Below are 18,273 nucleotides of genomic sequence, written 5' to 3'. Positions count from 1 at the left end.
AAACAAGATAATGGAAGATTCGAGGGAACGCAGTTTTGAGATGATGCACTTGTTATTTCTTGTGTTATAAATCCAGCGCACCCCTTTTCCTTTACAGTGACGTGCTGTTGCCCCCTCCCCAAAAGCCCCAACTCACTCTCAGCCAGGCTGTGGCATGTTTAGTTAAACTCACTGCGGTCAAGTGAGCCGTCGTTTGCAAAAGCCTGATAAAGCCAGCTGTTGCTTGGATTTTGATGTGGTACTGATGTTTGGAGCGGCCAAAAAGGGCGAGAATCATTTTGGCAATTTCCATTATAGTCCGCCCTACGTAAATCAAATATTGAATATTTATTTATGATAGAACATATAATTGTCATTATTACAAAACATTAATTTCTTTAGTTGTTTTTCAGTTGCACTATATTTAAAGTTCAAGGAAATCCACTGTCAAAAATTAAAAAACTGCATGTTTCCAAAGGCAATGACTGATTATGTTATAATCGTGATCTCACTATTGACCAAAATAATCGTGATTATGATTTTTGCCATAATCGAGCAGCCGTAATTCGCCGTCAGATTAGATTAAAGCATTGGACCTTCCCTTGGGCATCAAGGGTGATGGCTGCAGTTGGCAGGAAATAGCTGTGAAATGATAATGCATGGTAAGTGACCGCTTGCTTTTGTTCGAACTGTACTTAATCTCCAAATGCTTGAAAATAGAGACAAGGTGAGCAAATCACCGTGGCAACCGGAATGTGAGGTGGGTGCTAGGCAGGCAGTTTTTAAACAGGGATGGCAGCCCGGTGTGCTGGATGCAGGGCCGTGTGAGGAGGGGGGCTTCGAACAGCATGCTCGATCTCCGGTGGGGCAGCGTCTGACTGAGGCCAGGCAGGAGTGCTGCAGTGGCTAGTTTACATTCCACAGAGTCGGCTAAGCTTCACCAACCTCTGCTCTGCTTAGACATGCACACACTAACTCACACACACACACACACACACCTATACACATATATATGCTGATATATTTGCAATTTCTCAGAGACTTACATATTTACCATTCCTGTATGCCCCCTTCAGTCCAAAATTCCTATACCTCCATCATCCCATCACTACCTATACCTCCAGGACACAATCATATTTCGTCTCACATCAACCATGTAGACAGATAACAAACCACCTCATCTGTACCTCCTAACCCCGCTCCTCCTAACCCCGCTCCTCCCATCCCCAGGTAACCTTGACAACAGCGTCACTTTGCTTCATTGCAGTGGAGGGTGGAGGAGGGAGGGAAGGTGACAAGGGGTTGCAATGTGGGGGAGTCAGTCCCAGGGGAGGGGCAAGCCAGTTTACAACTGTACAGAGCAGAATGTGTTTGGCTGCCCCTACCCCCAGAGACCCATTACCAGGGGTCAGAGCTCTGGTCTCGGGGCGGCTCTGCACAGACCTAAGTGTGCACCTGTCAAAGATCAGCCGCGTGACCTGATTGCATATGGGGGGGCATGCCTGGAGGAGGTAACTGGTGTCTACTGTGTATCACTGGTGTATGAGCTACTGAAGGAATGAGGCTAAGAACATCTGTTTGACAGCTGGTCCAGATGAATTTTGGTTTAAGATTTAATAGTGTGGTTCAAACATTTCTAGCTTCATTTGGCATCTTTATTTGGTGGCTCCGTGGCAGAGAAAACACTGAATGTTGTGCATTTATAATGAACAGAAGTAAAAATGCTTCGAAGCAGCTGCCTTTGTCTTGATAGTCGGTGTAGGCAGTAGTAATGAAGTGGTTTAAAAAGAGTTTTAACTTGCCTGCTCTGCAGTAGTATGTTTTGTATGTTTGTGCGTTTTGAAATCATCACTTCTTTTTCAGCACCAATAGCCAAATCCCAATATCAAAACTTTATTTTAACAAACAGGCCTAACGTATTGCATCTCAAATGAAGGGAATTGGATCCGCTTTTTTTATGCAGCTGTTTGGATTTCAAGCAGCAACATTTTCTGTGTTTTTACATGATGAAAATCTGTGCAGTTTCAACGCCAAGAAGCAGTAACTTGTTGAACTGCGGTGACCATAATACATTGCACTTATGATGTAAGATGACACTTAAACTGTAATGCAACTCAATGCAACAGTCTTGCAGTAAATACGACTGTACCTTTGTGTGAGGCTTATATTGTTTGCTTATTTGTCAGTCTGTGTCAGAGAGATGTTGATCCAACTCTGCAGTCAGTTTTGAGGTCAAAATTTGCTTATGTTGTTTCGTCCAATGGAAAAGTAACACCCAATGCGGTACACATTGCAATATGCTGTCTTAAACCAAAATTCACCTGGACCAGGTGTTTCTGTTATATTGAAAAATAATGAAAACACAGACCATGTAGTGTAATCTAGTTCAACACAGCCACAAACTACAGCTTCAAAAATAGATATTAAGTTGAGTCAACACGTCTCTGACAGTGTCAACAAAAAAAATGTTGTAAGCAGATATATTGCAGGGCTGTTGCATTGGGTTGCATTACAGTTTACAGTTCTTATGATATTTTGTCCACCTCTTGTAAGTGGACAGCTGTCACTATGCCATATATTCACTATAATGACAACGCTTGAACCATAACATGCGCAAAATGCTATGGAGACAATTGACTGCATCTTTGTTCACAAACTGCCGATGATCAGTTGGAAGAGTAATAGTCCCGTAAATTTGCATGAGAAAGTAAAGTAACACTAGTCTCATTAGCCTATAATAGGCTGAGAGACTTTCATGCCTGAGCGTAGATGAGATATTGAGCTGACTAAATGAAATGTCAACAAAAATTCTGCCAAAACACAGCCCACTTCAATATGGACACACAACTGAAAATTGATGAAAACAACTGTCAAACAAGTGGTGGGCCGAGGATTTAAGAGTGTTTTACAAGTCATTAATAAACATATCCCACGCCTTCGTGCCCTATCACTGATATTGACTGCCAACTATTGGGAAACGCTGCATATCCCACAAGTTTGTGGACCTTGAAGCAAGCAGAGTGTGTGTGTGCGGGCGTGCGTGCGTGCGTGCGTGCGTGCGGGCGTGCGGGCGTGCGGGCGCGCGTGCCTGCGTGTTGGGAATATATATTTTTGTGTGCTTGTGCGCCTGTTCTTTGGTTTGAGTACGTGTACGCTTGAGTACGCAATGGGCTCTGTGAGTCCTGCCTTTCCCCCGCATCGCCCTCGGCTCTGATGGAGCCACTGGAATCAAATCAAATCAAGTCAAACTCATTTCATGCCCCCCCCTCCCCCTCCGAGGAATTCCTCTGACATCCCTGGCACCAACAAAAATAAAAGATGACATTAAGGAAGCATGTAAACATCCAGCTGAGTGCACACGTGAGGACGGCACAGAGCACATGCCTGCATGCGCACACACACACATGCATCACTACGTAAAGATAATTCAAAGCAGTGGTATGTGACAGGCCGTGTACATAATGTTCCTTCCTCTCTACCCCTGTAGTCCCACAATGCCTAGTTGAAAGGACCTGTAGCCCAGCATGTACATCTTTTTTTTCCCCCAGGAGACAGCATATAATGAGAAAGCACCATTATGAGTCCAGCAGGAGCCTGTGCCTCTGTGCTGCCGCTGCTACCACAGTTACCCGTGAGGTCTTTCTCTTTGTTAGTTAAGGGGAAGAGCAGCCGCAGACGTCCCTCGCTCTCTGCTTGTTAGCCAGCAGTAATGACTGGGCTGTCGGGAGCCAGGCTACCAGGCCAAGGCGCTGGAAGCCTGTTCCCCTCTGCTGGCCCTCAGCTCACCGACAGGAAGGGGAACAGAAGCAGACACCACAGAGGACACACTGGGAGGATCAGATCCGACAGACTGAGGAGGCAAGAAGGGAGTGCGGGGGGTGGGGGAAATTTCTACCTCCGGACAGACGGAGACCAAACTAGACCATTACCGACTCACACACAAGCACACGGGATCCAGCTAGCACACTGCCTGTTCACAGACCTGGCATGAGATCAATGCTAGCTGAGCAGCGCTAAGATCAATGCGTACTTTGTACAAAATGTGCCTGGTAGGTTTATACGGTTCTCCAGGATCGTGTAATCACAGGGATGTGATTAGGATTTCTAAACCAAGTGGCTGTTTGAATTGGAGAACTTTGTAAAAAGGCAGCGTCTTCGCTCAGGATCTTCAAACGATCAAATAAGACTTTCTTTTATCTCGAGATATAAGGCAAAAAAAAAAAAAGAAATCTTGCATGTTTAGTAGTTTCCAGGTGATCTGTGTTTCTCAGTGGGTGAGCTACACACACACTCATATCGTGTGTGCTGTGACAGAGAGATATTATCATGTCCGTTTATTGTGTTTACGTTGCATGAGCAGATCAATAATTCATAGGTAGACAGGCCAGACGTCTGTATTACGAGGCAATATAGCAGCAGTTACTCAGGATGCCTGTTGCTTGGTCACCAGGAAAAGCAATGGGAATAACTGTTGTGCATGTCACATAGTAATAAATGTGTGGATAAGGAAGTTGCATGGGTACTAATAAACATCCCCCAGGGCCACATAAAACAATGATTAGTATGATGGACAGAATCTCGAGGACACAAAGGCTGTTGACTGCATTTTTTACCTGCCTGTGTTGTGGTTTGCAGATGAAGATGTTAGCCATCAATGCTTGTAGATTAGCCGTTGAAGTGTTTCGGCTTGGCCTGTATCAGTAAGTTCCAGCGGGGAAGTTGTGAGCCATGGAAACGAGCTGGGAAAAGAGTGCAAAGACGGGTGCAAGAAAAAACTTACTTGAGTAGTATGCATCAAATTAAATGTATCAGATGAAGTATGTAGCGCACCGTGAGCGTACTACAGAAGATGGTGGTGTTTTTATCATTATTTTACTATCTAGTGCCTCAGCCCAGGGCCACAGTCTCCATTCGTTTTGGCGGATTGCGGATGGAGTGCAACGTTGTGTGAAGACTCACAAACAACATCTGCGGCAGTGGCAACCAGGCACTCCCTCTGTGCCTTATTCTCCTTCCAAGTCCGCCCACGTAGCCTCTCATCTGCTCAGGCCATCATCCCTTCTTCCCCTCCTTGCTGTTTCTACTGTGGTTGCCTTCCAGAAGGCCCATCTTTCATCTGGACTGTTGACTTTGCGCAAGGCTGGCCGGTCCGGCAATGTGGATTCACTTGAATGGAACTGAACTGAGCTGACTGCAGTGCCGTAACACAATAGGCAGTGCATTATTGATTATGTTTGTGATCTTACCTTGGTGCTCGGGAGTGCCCCTCCTCCTCCCACCTTTCCTGTTCCCATGCATAATTTCTGCAACCCTTAATGGAAAATTGGATGAACTGTGAGAGATTTCCAAGAACTCTGGACTCCGCATTGAAGTTCAGCTCTCTCTGTTTACCCACTGGTGGATTCTAGTTCTGGGCCTGTCAAAGGTCGGCATGGCAGACTGAGACAAATAGAGAGAAAGTCTGTACAAGAGTGAAAGGAGAGAGCTCTATTATAAATAGATGCCATCAATCAGGGGAATGTCCTTCATTTGGCATGCGTCAGTCCTGGAGGGAGAAATGCATATTCAATCTTGAACAATGAGTGTCAGTCACACCGCTTTCACCAGACACATGACAGCTGTGTGCAGTGGCTGGTTGCACACTCAGAGAATAGGAGCTGCAAGCAAGTGAGGGGGTGAAAGCCCAGTCATTGCACAAGGGAACTGAATAAGCAACTAACCGGTTCCCCAGAGGAAGATTGATGGACTTCCCTGTGCTGTCTAGACTGGTGTCAGGACCAATGTTCAAGGCAACTGACAAGATGCACACCTAGCATTACATATATGTAACATTGCTACCACGCCGTGGCCCAGAGCGCGGTGAAGGAGAGCGACAGAGCCTTCCCCGTGGGTTGTCTCTCGACTGATCCTGCCGAATGGAAGGGGGGCAGCGTATTGTTGGTGTGTTATTGAAACAAGGATGCAGCTGCTCCCAGTTGGATCACAATGTTCCGGCAGCAGTTGAAGTGTAAGTCTCTTCCTTCACTTTCAGCTTTTACAAAGTCACGTTGCGTAAACTCCTGCTCTGGCTTTGCCAAGTGTTAATAAGGCCTCAGCAGCGCCCGCACTGGATAGAAGGAGGGACTATTAAGAAATATTTTGCTCGGCGGCAACACATGATTTTATTCCTCCATCTTCCTCTGCGAGAGATGGAGCAGCAAAAGGTGTGTTTGTGGGTGTGATTGCATCAGCTCAGCCCGGCACGCTGTGTATTGAGTTTTTTTTTTTCATCTGCTGTTAGTTAATGTGATTTGAGCAACAGGTCCTGCTTAGTGGCAGGGTGTGTGGAGAGGAGAGACGCGGTGGCTGTTTTCTCAGGCGCCGTTAATAGGGGTCAGGGAAGACAGTGTGCCAGTATTTCTCTTTAATCGCATTTAGGAAACTTCATCCCCTAAAGATGAGGCAGGGGTTTTTTTTCTTCTTCTTTTCAATGAGTCTTGTGTCTTTTTTTTTATTGAGCGCCTGAGGAATGCAGAGTTGAAGCATTTAGGGCCAAGCCCGAATGACTACGCTAAAAAAACCTCTGGTTATGAAGAGCCACAGAGGGAATGTTTGCACTGTAGCCTGTAATTGTCAGTTTCATTACACTAACAACCAATGGTGTATCCGAGTCAAACAAGTCAAGGCTGAATGTAGTGAATGTGATTAGTGTCTCCAGCAAAGCAGAAACTCTTCAGCCTGATGACGGGATTGTTTTCCTACAACACTACAATAAACTCTTGTTGAACCGGTCAAATATAATCATGCCAACCGCCGCTGCTGCACCTCAGACAAAAAATAAAAAAAGCCTCCCTCCACATGAGGTTCTGCACAATCCATACATTAATCACAAAAGGCCACGTCGAGTGAAAGGAGCATCCAAGCGGAAGCTGAAGGGCTGGGCAGACACACACAGTGCCAGACGTGGAGCCGCAGTGGAAGAGATGGAGGAGAAGTCAGGCAAACAAACGAGCACGGACCCGAAGCAGAAAACACAACCTGACGGGGACGAGGAGTTCTGTCAATATGGCTTGTGTTGTGACGCATGCAGGCTGCTGTGGTGGTGGGAGGAGGAAGAGGCAAGGCTGTTGAGAGAAGGATGGAAGAAAAAGGGCAGAAAGGGGCGGTGAGGATAGGTTATGAGCTGCAAAAATTGGATCTTATCTTGGAAATTGTGTCCAAGCTGTACCAAACTCTGTTATATCCAATCCCCTTGAATCCCAACATGGCTAAGTAATTTCTCATCATTAAGTGAGGGAAGGAGTATTTTCAAACAATCCTGACCCAAAGCGAAGCAATTAAATGGAAAATCCAGTTCAAGCTTACCCAAGTCTGTTCGAGGCAGGTCCCGGTGGGTTTGGGTTTTAATGTCAAGCTCGAACAAAAATCTGTTAAGATGAGGAAGAGGAAATGGAGTTAAGAGGAAGCCAGTGAGTCAAGCAATATGGAGTGGAGCAGCGAGTTGAGAGGAGGACAGCAGTCAGCTGAGCACGGCACAAAAAACACCCATCTCAACTTTTCAATTATTAATTTCGTAGTCCGCTTTAACATTTATTCATGCCAGTCGCCGGTCCATCGCAGGACCAGCGCAGGTGGACCAATGCTTGTCGGCTGTGGGAAATTTCCAGCTTTCACTTCATCTCGCGTGCGTGTCTTTTGAGCGCGGGAGGAAACTGGAGCACCCGGAATAAACTCGAAGGGAAGACCAAATGTGGAGGGTCGGCACGAAAAAGGCCGCGTGCTTGGATGCGAAATCCTGACCGTCACTGAAGCACCACGCCATTTTTAATATCTGCAGAACTGTCTTTAAAAGCACTAATGCAAGGACAGAGTCACTTTAAACAGCTTTCATGTGCCTTGTGCAAGGACTCTCTTTAAAATGGGGTGACATTTAAAAGTACGTGGAATGGTGCTTTATTTCAGGAGGAAAGCGTTTGTTGTCTGGGGAGTTACCATGTAATCAACTGGCTCCTGCAGTTGCTAGATATTTTTTCTCTCTTGTCTTGGGAAAATAAAACAACAAGATTTTAAGGCTGAACAGAGGATGAATAAATATGTCACTTGTTACCGCTGATGTGTTGTTGCAGTGTGGGGATTTTAAGGTCACGGAGCAAAGGAGCTAAGGGTTGAAGACAGGAGAATGGAGGTAATGTAGCAGAGAGCGATGAATCGGAGGGAGATGTGTGTTACTGCTGTTTATAGAACTCCTTCTCTGTATTAGTCAGGACTCGGGCCCCTTGGGGAGCGCTCTTCATCTCCCCCTCTGTCTGTGTCTATAGCCGCCATCTTTCTTCACCTCCCTGCCTCCTACTCCGTACCACAATGCTTTTTTTTTCCTTGTCTGTGGCTGTTTTATTTTTTTCTCCGCGTTCTTGCTGTCTGGGCATTCTTCTGCTGTGTGCATTTCGCTCTTCCTCCTTCTTCGTCTTCCTCCTCTCCCAGCGCAGCCCAGGTCTCTTCTGCCACAGCTGTCCTCTCCATCTTCTCATTCCCCCAGTCGTCGCCTTATCATTCAAGCCTCGCCCTCGGCGAGGGCACTTGTGGTGGGGGGGGGGTTACTTTTGCCCTGAGCCAGGGTGTAATGGGAGTTAACCGCTGACCATAAATTCTGCCACAGAAGGTGAGTGAGGTAGGGAGTGTTTTGGGGTGGGCTGCGCTGCTTATAGTCTTGGAAACATAACTTATTGCACAGGAGACCGCCGGGCCCCCTGTTCTCGTCAATCTTGGCTTTTATTGGGAGATTGCGGTAGGAGATCAGGACAATTTTTCTCACTGTCTACCTCTGTTGCTTGTGTCCCCTAACCACTGGCATCAGCCTCAGACACATTCCTTCTCTGTCTGTTCTCACTGCGGTGCCATTTCTGATTTTCTCCCTTTACTTTCCTGCCAAACCTGTCACTCAGACTGTGGTTACGCGTCAGGATTTTTTCTTTCTTTTTTTTTTTTTTTGATACCTGATCACAGTGTTTCATTGGTTCACACAGCTGTGCATCCACACTTAACCTGGAAATGACTATCACATCTCCCATGGGTGCATTAACTCAAAATTCTTTTTTTCCTCCATCTCTTCATGTCACTCTCATTGTGGATTGCAGCAAAATTACACAGAATGATAATAATAACGTGAGCCTGACCACTTCCAAGACTAGTTTCAAAGGTCTGATTGTAATCTGAGCAAAATCCATATTCAGTGGATCCAGGCGTATCACATTATGCGTCACCGCATATTCAGATGATAAAAATCATACAATTTAGCACAGTGTAACAGTAGCTGTTCTCTCCCCCCATCCTCTTTATTTCTCCTCATCTCCCTCCCTCTCTGGCCACTGATTTCCTTCTATTATCCCTTCTTTTCTCTGTTTTCTCTTGTGTTCAGTTCGTCATTAGGCCTCTTTACAGTGGCTGAATGAAGGTTGGCACCCTCTGTATGGGGTCACCACAGGCCCCTCAACCCTCCCCTTCACTGGCCCCACCTCCCTAGCTCGTCCCTGGCACCCCAGGCTGCGAAAGGTCAGCCGTCATTGGGACTCATTACGAGGAACAGAAAGTGGAACAGACGGGAAGTGTGTGTGTCTGTGTGTGTGGATCCAAGCAGCGACATAGCTCAAGGTACATGGATAACGCAGACCATGAGCTTCCTCTTTTCTGTTCCTCGCAAATAATAACGGTCAGGGCTCTTTATAGCGCGCTCTCTGGCTTTCACAGACAATTGTATTTCTCAACACTGCTGAGCTTAAAGTAAATGATCAATTTGAAATGATGCTTAGTTCCACAATTCCTCTGCAACCCTTCCCATCCCATCCCCAAATAAACACTAACTCAAACTCTCACATACACACTCTGACACTTAATGTGCTCTCTGCTCGAGGCGTGATACATGCAGCTGCTTGAGTGGCATTGACTCTTGCTCTTTTCCCTTCTCTCTCAAACACACACACACACACACACACACACACACACACACACACACATACCGTTGCAGAGCCAGTTCATCACCCTCACTGACACGGTGAATTTACAATGCTGCCCTTGACCACGTCTGAGCTCCGAGATCCACCTTCACTCGTCAGGAGACAGATTGGGTTGGCAGGTGGGGCCCCCGCCCAGATCCCTGTTTTTATTTGGACATAAAAAGTAATAAAACAGGGGAATGATTGGTGCTTTTTACTGCTAATCATACATCCCACCGTCCCAATTAAAAACTTGTTTGCATAAACCGCCAGCGCAAACATGCCCCCCTCGCCGGGCCACCGAGGTGTGTGTATGTGTGGGTACCTATCTTTGTGTCACCATGTGAGTGCACGTGCGCTTGTGAATGCGCGTGCATGTGTACCCTGCTGTCAGCGAATTCTCCACAGAGATAACCTTGAAGGAGAGGCTGTGTGCTTAGCTCTGATACTGAATGCCAAGCTGCAGCGGGCTCAGCGGTTGCATGGCTGGAACTTCTCTGAGACCTTTAGCCACTTCTGCGAGACTTAATCCCAAAGTTGCGATGAGGTGGGCAGCCTTCACTGCTCAAGAGCTCAGGTAGTTGGTGAAAGTGATGATGAAAGTGCATCGCTCTGTGAATACACAACCCTCTGTGAAAAGAGCTGACAAATATTTGATTTTTATACTCTGTGGTAACCCTGTCCAAATTACACCATGTCTCCATTACAGCGCATTGGCGTTTGCAGGCAGACATCAACTTGCATGGCTGAATTAACTAGATAAGTAGCTCCAAAGCTAAAATTTGCCCACCTGCCATCTTTAGAGCAATGTATGCAGTGGGTACACTGTGTCATCCAAGTTATTTAGTCAAGTGCAACCACCTCACCCATGCTCCTATAATACTTAATTTTTGTTAGTTCTGGTAATTGCATTAAACATAATTTAGTGCATCATGTGAGCTCAGTGTAAACTAAAATGATAATGCCCAGCTAGTTTCCAACATAGGGTCCCTCTACAAGAGTTGGCATCAAGATAGGCAAATGATGCGGAACCCGCCTCAGCTGATATTATAATTTAGTGGCGCAAACACCCTTGCTGAAAATTCAAAATCAAAAAACCCACTGACATACAGCGGACCTTTGGTACCCCTCCAGGTCTGGTGTCAGCGGGGCAGTTTGCAATCCAGCTTTAATCATTAGTGTATATGTCTGCAGACACAATAACAAATGGCAGCGCAGTAACCAGCAGCAGTGTGTGTTTTATTGGCCCGTTTTTATGGATGTTTGGCATTTCTCAGCTCCGCTTTGATAAATATTGCTGATGATGTTGCCCATTGTGCTCATGAGTCACTGCATGTTGAAAATCAAACCTCTTAAACTGGTGAAATGCTAGAAAGATGGATCTGATATAATTAATTTTATATGTCTTTATGTGTAGTTATTATGTGAAAATGAAATCTGTTTGAAATATGGTCAGAATGTACTAACAAGACTCTTGTGTACAATAGTAAATAGTATTTACTGTTTTGATACTTTTTTTTTCTTTCAGAGCTTTGGCTCGTGTCGTAGCCAGGATTTTAACAAGATGATGATAATTTCAGTTTGACTCAATTGCTTTGCATAAATACAGGCATATTTAAAGATCATTAAAAACCCATTGTTTTTTGGGGTTTTTTTGCCTGTAATTGTAAAACCTTACCTCCTTTGCTGTGCTTTAAAGCCCCCAAATTCCCACAAACAATTCTAAGGACATGACCTTGTGTTCGCCTCGGGCCTTTCCATGTGTATGTTTTCAAACCCAGTGCAGTTACTTTGGGCGTCATGCCTTTAACCCTCCCTGGTCTCCATCTATCTGTTTCCTTCTCTTTCCCCACGCTTGTCCCGGCGCCAGGCTTTCTCTCTGCCATTTAGCCTCAGTTAATGGACTCTTCCACATTCAGCTAAGAAATGTTGTGAAGTAAACAGCAGCTCATGAAATATTTACCACTCTCGTGTATGTGTGTGTGTTAATGTGTGCGCAGCGAGGCATACCTGACCGAGCAGGGTGACTCCCCCACGCCCACTCGTGGGCACACACATGCACATAAAATGCCGGGTACGCCCCGAAAAAGCCACGGGTGTCTCCGCATCTCGGCTCTGAGCCAACCGAGAAGTGAAAAGCAGCACTGGGAGTGGGAGCACTCTGCTGCTGTGTGAGTCACACGGTTGCTGATATTCATATTGATGAAAGAAAAATAAAATATCACAGTCACACTTAAAATTTAATCACAATGTTTTTGTTGAAAATGGCAGGAAACAAGGGAGCAAACATTTCAGGTTACAATCCCTCCTGAAGCATTTTGTGTTGTTTTCCTGCTGCTTTTTGGGACGAATACATTATGATCCCCTGATTCTTTCTTTTTTCCTGGCTTTGTTAGATCCACTCCTATGTTATGTCTTTTGATCTTGTACTTCTTGTACTTGAAATGTGTCAACCCAGTGTTCCCGACACTTGCGTGATCCATCCCTAGGGAACTGGCCTAGAGGCCGGAAGGTCGCCGGATTGAGCCAGCAGACCAGCTGAGAAAATAGCCAGAGAAGCTGCTCAGTGGGCATTTGTTGGAAAATGTGGCCGCACCAGGCAGCTATCAGGCGGAACTGAGTGTAGCTTTATGGCTATAAAGAAGGCTGTTTCTCAAGAACAGCTTGCTCAGCAAACCATCCCTGGATAAATAATGGTTAAAATTTGCTGCCAGAGTTGGAGTTGATGTTTCTCTTGCTGCCATTTCTGTAGTCCAAGCACCTGCAAGCTGCCCCCTCCGTCCTGCCCATAAACCGATATTGAGAATCAGACATCTCAGATCAAACTGGTCACATGCCGGGCTAGAAAATCCAGAATTTCTTTTATTTCAACACTTTCGACAGGATCAACACAAAAAAGTACAGCTCCTGTCCGAGGTCACATTCAGCTTCCTCAATGAAATCGATATTTCTGCATCACAGCGTTTTCACTTTTCACATTCTTCCAGTGCTGCTACTGCACGCAGTTGTTCTTGATCTCCAGCTACCTGTCTCTTTTCCAGACATATGCATCGTATCTGCACCACCAGCATGCCATAACGTGGCCCGCGTGTTGTTGCGTATCCCCCATAAGATTGCCCCCCAGCAGCACACACTATTACTCTCTCCTGCACCAACACAGATGAGAAGCAACACACACACACACATATGTATATATCTACAGTATACATTGTATAGTATAGACGCTCCCTTCTAGATGTCCCCGAGCTGGAGTGGCCATGTTGGTGTAATAGAAGCCGTCCTCAGCTGGGCTTTCATGTATAATTCAGTGGTGGACTTCATCGCGGTGCTTATTGCCTGGAGACCGGAGCGCGCTGATAGATGACCTCTGCTGCAGCCTGAGTCACGCTGAAGATTAACCAGCAGGACTGAAAACAGGTCATCTCTGCTGACCCCTCAGGCTCCTGCATATTGCTGCAGCAGCACAGGGGCGTCTGGTGACAGGGGGCGGCAAACGGCTCCACGGTACCACATGCGCCACGCGAGCCTTTCCCGACCTGCTCCCTCCGTTGGCGTGACAGCGAGGTGAAGGGCATTGTGGGAAAATGATGACGTTTGAAACGCGAGGTCGAGAGGAAGATTTGGCGAGCGGCCGTGCAGGTGGAGCAGACAAGAGGTCCAATTTATGAACACCGTAGGCCCTCTTATTCCTTCCACTTGTAAAGTTGGAGGACTGTACATTCAAAAGGAAGCAGTGACATATTTCATTTTGTCCAGAATAGCTAAGACCTTGCAATCATGTTTCCACTTTCCTTGGAAGATGAAGGGGGAGGAGGGGGTCATGGTGGAGGAAAGCAGAATAAAAAAAGAGACGCTATATGGCCAGCCTCTCTAAAATCCCACTGTCAGCATATCTGTCACACAGTCCAACTTAGAAATGATTGTGCCTCAGTAGGGAACTTTATTTATTTAACTGACATTATTATAATTTCCATTATTTATGTAGCCCCCTGTTCGTGGCGACTGGAGGGCAGACGTGAGAGGTTTTAGAAAATGCTAAAATCTTCAGGGCTCGGCTCGTACTTGGCTATATCTCTGGTGGAATATTACGCTGCCAGATCATCATCAGCAGAATAAATTATAGTAGAGTATCATTTTCTCTTTAATCAGGGCACATTCTGCTGACACGGGACTCAATAGACGTCTCCTCATTCTTTTAGTTATGAAACACAGCAATCCGAAACTGTTGGAAGAGGGACCATGAATGTGTTTCTCCTCTCCTTTGTCACTTCATCACAACCAAGGCTAAGCTGAAAGGCACGTTGAAAAGAAACTGTAATAACCTTCTTCACTCACTTTCTGATGGCTTTCATTTTAAACCTGAATTGACTAATAACAGTTTATAGAGTGCATCTCTTTAATAACAATTATGAGGTGCTTGTCAGTATTTAATTGCAAAAGGGTGATCTCAGGTTCTGTAACCTAAACTCTATGCACTGTGAGCTCCCAGTGATGTGACTCAGATTAGCTTTCACTGCTCTACAGCCCAGACTCAAACGTGGTGAATTTGTTTTTACCATCAATGGCTTATGCAACAATCAAAAGCTCACATTTATGAGCTTTAGTGTGCTGGACGTGCTTGATCTTTTAGATTATGCTGATCATTTTTCTTTTGACCTTGTAAAATAATATTGGCTTTGTATTTGTTAAAGGGGTCTCCAGCAATTTGGTATTGCACCATAAAGTTGTTGGACTTTTGAAGGCAAATTATAAAAGGAAGTTCAGCATCCTGACAGCCTGGTGGACGAAGCTGTCCCGCTAGTTAAAATCAGTGCTTCCGTTAGTTAAAATCAGTGCTTCCAGTTTGTAAACCAGGTTTTATGTCAAATATTTGAAGGGAGCTAAGAGCTCACTTAGCCTGGGGCTAAGGTGAGGGATTCAAAGACCTAGTTCGGTACCTCGAGCCAAACGTACATTATGCCATCAAGAGCTACTGTGATTAAATGCATTGAAAAACACTTTGAGGAAGAGAAGGATGAGCTTAAAGTCAAGCTGGCCAGGGAAGACAGGCCAGCTCTGACCGCTGACTGCTGGACAGCTCCCAAAGTTACAGCACAACTACCTGCCACTTCATCAGTGCTGTCTGGGAGATGCAGTCCAGTTACCGGTTAATAGCTGTGCAATTGAAAGCAAAATGAAAGCCCTTCAAGCCTCAGAAGAAATTCAAAAATTGGCGAAGTGCGTCTTGCTTTTAGTGCATTTGTTATATAGAATTACAAATACATTTTTGCATTTTTTAAAGCTTTTACCTCAGTGTTACTTGGACTGAAATCACTGGCTAACCAGTGTCTCAGGTCGGCCATTAACTGCAAGGAGTTTGTGTTAATTTCCCCCAGTGTTCAACTGATATACCAGTAATATATTACTAGCAAAGCTTGACTTTCAGGTATAAACAGAACAACTAGCTAGAAGTGTTATCTCCAAAAAATTCCCATATCCTATTTAGCAGCAATTGCCTGCCTCATCCAACAGTTTTATATTTATCAGTTTTAGTCTGCTGAACACAAACCTCATTATGGCTCCTCAAACACAGTGACAAGGGTTTTTGCAGCCTGCCTTTTAGTAAAGTCCCAGTCGTGCATTAGCTGGTGGAGTGCTACCCACTCGCAGCTCTTATTTTCCATAATAAAACACAGCTCAGCACATCCTTGTGCTGCATGCATAAAGAGGAGCCACCCTTGTGTCAACCTAGGTTAGTCACAACAGGAGCACCGGCAAGGAAGCAGCGTCTGCACAGATTTCGATAATCCCGCATCATTCAATAAGAAATGAAGGAGAATAGTTTGCCCCTCATTGTTTCGGTGATCTCAGCTGCTGCATTCTGGGCAGTTTGCACCAGTGAAGCGTGAAGAGTCTCTATGGTATTACAGCATGGCACCATTTATGTCCTACATATCAACTATGCTGCCATGGTAAACATGATGAGCTACTGTTAACCTACTTCTCTGCTGCCAGGCGAACCCCAGCAGGAACACTTTCCTCTGTCTTGAACGCTCACAGGCAGAAACACCAGAGACACTGTGACGTGTCAATCAAGCCCACCCCACCACCACCACCACCACTCACACAAAGTCTAAGATGTTTGGCATTATTCCAGCACGCTGTGGTACTCCACACTCAGAGATGATAGCGCACATACACACACTTAGATGTTGTGCACACGCACACACTCACAAACACACACACACCTGCCAGTCTTCATCCCATCACACAAGTAGTCTCAGTTGCATGGCAGGGCTTTGTTGGGGAGTTGACAGCGAAGGTTGCTTCATAAACCCGGCACACGTCCATCTCCGTCTCCCCCGCTGCGTTGGGATGAAGGGAAGTGATGATCCAGGGATTTTTCATTCCCTCTGCTCCATTGAGCTCACTGTATCACCTTGACAATGTTGCATTCTGTCATGGAGGCTACCGGGGATGGCAGCGGACACTTGGGAAGGAAGAAAACACTCGGGGAGAACTTTGTGGGATTTACTTGCCTCCACACAAAACCATTAGCTGTCGTGTTCGTTGAGCTAAGAGCGAGAGAGAAGGTTTTGGAAGTGGGCTGTGGTTGAGGATGTGGTGTGGGGTGTCGAGGAGTTAAAAGATGTATTCTCGGTCGTGTGTGTGTGTACTGTGTTGTGTGTTGTGTGTGTGTAATGTGCAAGCAGGCAGTACGTGGAAAGTGGAACATCCCTGTCCTGCCTCGACAGCAATGCAGCATAGCGCAGGGACAGCACATCACTATGTAAATGCAAATTGCAGTGTCATGCTGATCAATCCTGGAGGCTGCTGAGACAGGGTTATGTTGGGACCAGTCTGCAGCATCTTTACTGTATCTGCCTGCCTGTTTTGTGCTCTCTGTTTCTATACGGCACTGTATGAGGCATGTCTCAGGCTTTGCTCTCCTCTGCAGGAGTGTTTGTCTGTCAAGCTAGCTTGCTGGCCTAGCTCTGCAGTGCTCTTAATTTGCCTCTGTTTGACCAACCAGCACATAAACTGTTTTGCAAGACAAAATGTTTTGCAAGAAGCTCAACTAACTTCAGTGTCTTTTCTTTTTTTTGTTCCTACAGGACAAAAATCGAATAAACGTGTCCTGTGGGACAGGAAGGAAAGAGCAAGACGGTGTGGGACAAGCTGGTCAACAAGGAGCTGGGTGGAGGGGAGAGGACACCAGTCGGGCCGTCAAAACACAGATTTCTGAGCATGCTAGCCATGCTTTAGCACACACAGGAGAGTCTGGTTGATCGCTGGAGAGACACCCACTTTCCCTCCACACTCCTGAGCCACAAACGCACGCATCTCCCTCTCATCTGTCATTTACTGAAGACCATCCCTGCAAAGATGCGGATGCCAAGGTTGGCCCTGTGGCACTTGTGGTGACGGGGCACAGAGTGTGTGTGTGTGTGTGCACATCCGGCAGGCAGGCCGGCGGGTCGGTGGGTGTACAGGCACACCAAGAGGCATTTTGGGTGGGCGAGGTTGAACCATGCGGCCCTGGGCGGGTTCATGGCGTTGGATTACCCTGGTGCTGTTGGCCTGGGGCACGCTCCTCTTCTACATCGGAGGTCACTTAGTGAGAGACAGCGAGCACCCGGAGCGGTCCAGCCGGGAGCTCTCCAAGATCCTGGCCAAGCTAGAGCGGCTCAAGCAGCAGAATGAAGACCTGCGGCGCATGGCCGAATCGCTCAGGTAACATCAAGCTGGATGCTTATTGAACGGTGCTTAAATGTAACAACACCAAGCATTTGTTTCCTATAAATAGCTGTGTTTATGTGCACACGTGTGTCCTATCAATGTGGTTGAACATATAAAATCAAATCCTAGTTCAGAAACTGGATAATCCCTTACCTGGCTTTGAGAAACCTGAATATCCTAGCTGGATTACTGTGATTGAAACGACATGTAAACACCTGATCGAAGTTTCAGATCATGTGCATCCTCAGTGTTAGTCATATAGCAGGTAGTGAGTCAGTAAAACAAAAAAAAAATATGATGAACAATATAATGATGAAAGCCTGACACAACACTGGTAATGCAGAGGATAAACCGTATTAATGCTCTTTATCCATTATCGGTGATTAAACACAGAAGCCAAATCCAGCAGAGTGGTAAATGCAACAGAGTCCAGGAAGCCAGAAACCAAAGTGGGTTCATCATCAACCACTTGAGTGACTCATTCGGCACACAAGTAATAGCATGGTCTAGATGTCGAGGAGTGAAAAGACATACAGTACCTGCATTTAGACAGATCAGAAGCCAGGTCACTGTTAACTTCATGTATGCAAGATATAAATTACCTGGT

General features: G+C 46.0%; 1 protein-coding gene across 1 annotated transcript in view; it reads left to right on the top strand.

Annotated features, from left to right (window-relative positions):
* The window catches only part of fut8b (fucosyltransferase 8b (alpha (1,6) fucosyltransferase)), an 83,584-nt gene that overhangs the window by 27,559 nt on the left and 37,752 nt on the right, over positions 1 to 18,273 (top strand). The window contains exon 2 of the mRNA XM_041958548.1: positions 17,042 to 17,660. Within this exon, the coding sequence (XP_041814482.1) occupies positions 17,458 to 17,660 (203 nt within the window). The 5' untranslated portion in view covers positions 17,042 to 17,457. The remainder of the gene's footprint in view (positions 1 to 17,041; positions 17,661 to 18,273) is intronic.

This window comes from Chelmon rostratus, chromosome 18, assembly GCF_017976325.1.
Source record: "Chelmon rostratus isolate fCheRos1 chromosome 18, fCheRos1.pri, whole genome shotgun sequence".
NCBI lineage: Eukaryota > Metazoa > Chordata > Actinopteri > Chaetodontiformes > Chaetodontidae > Chelmon > Chelmon rostratus.
The sequence above is the reverse complement of the archived record's forward strand: the minus strand, read 5'-3'. Positions and strand labels throughout refer to the sequence as shown.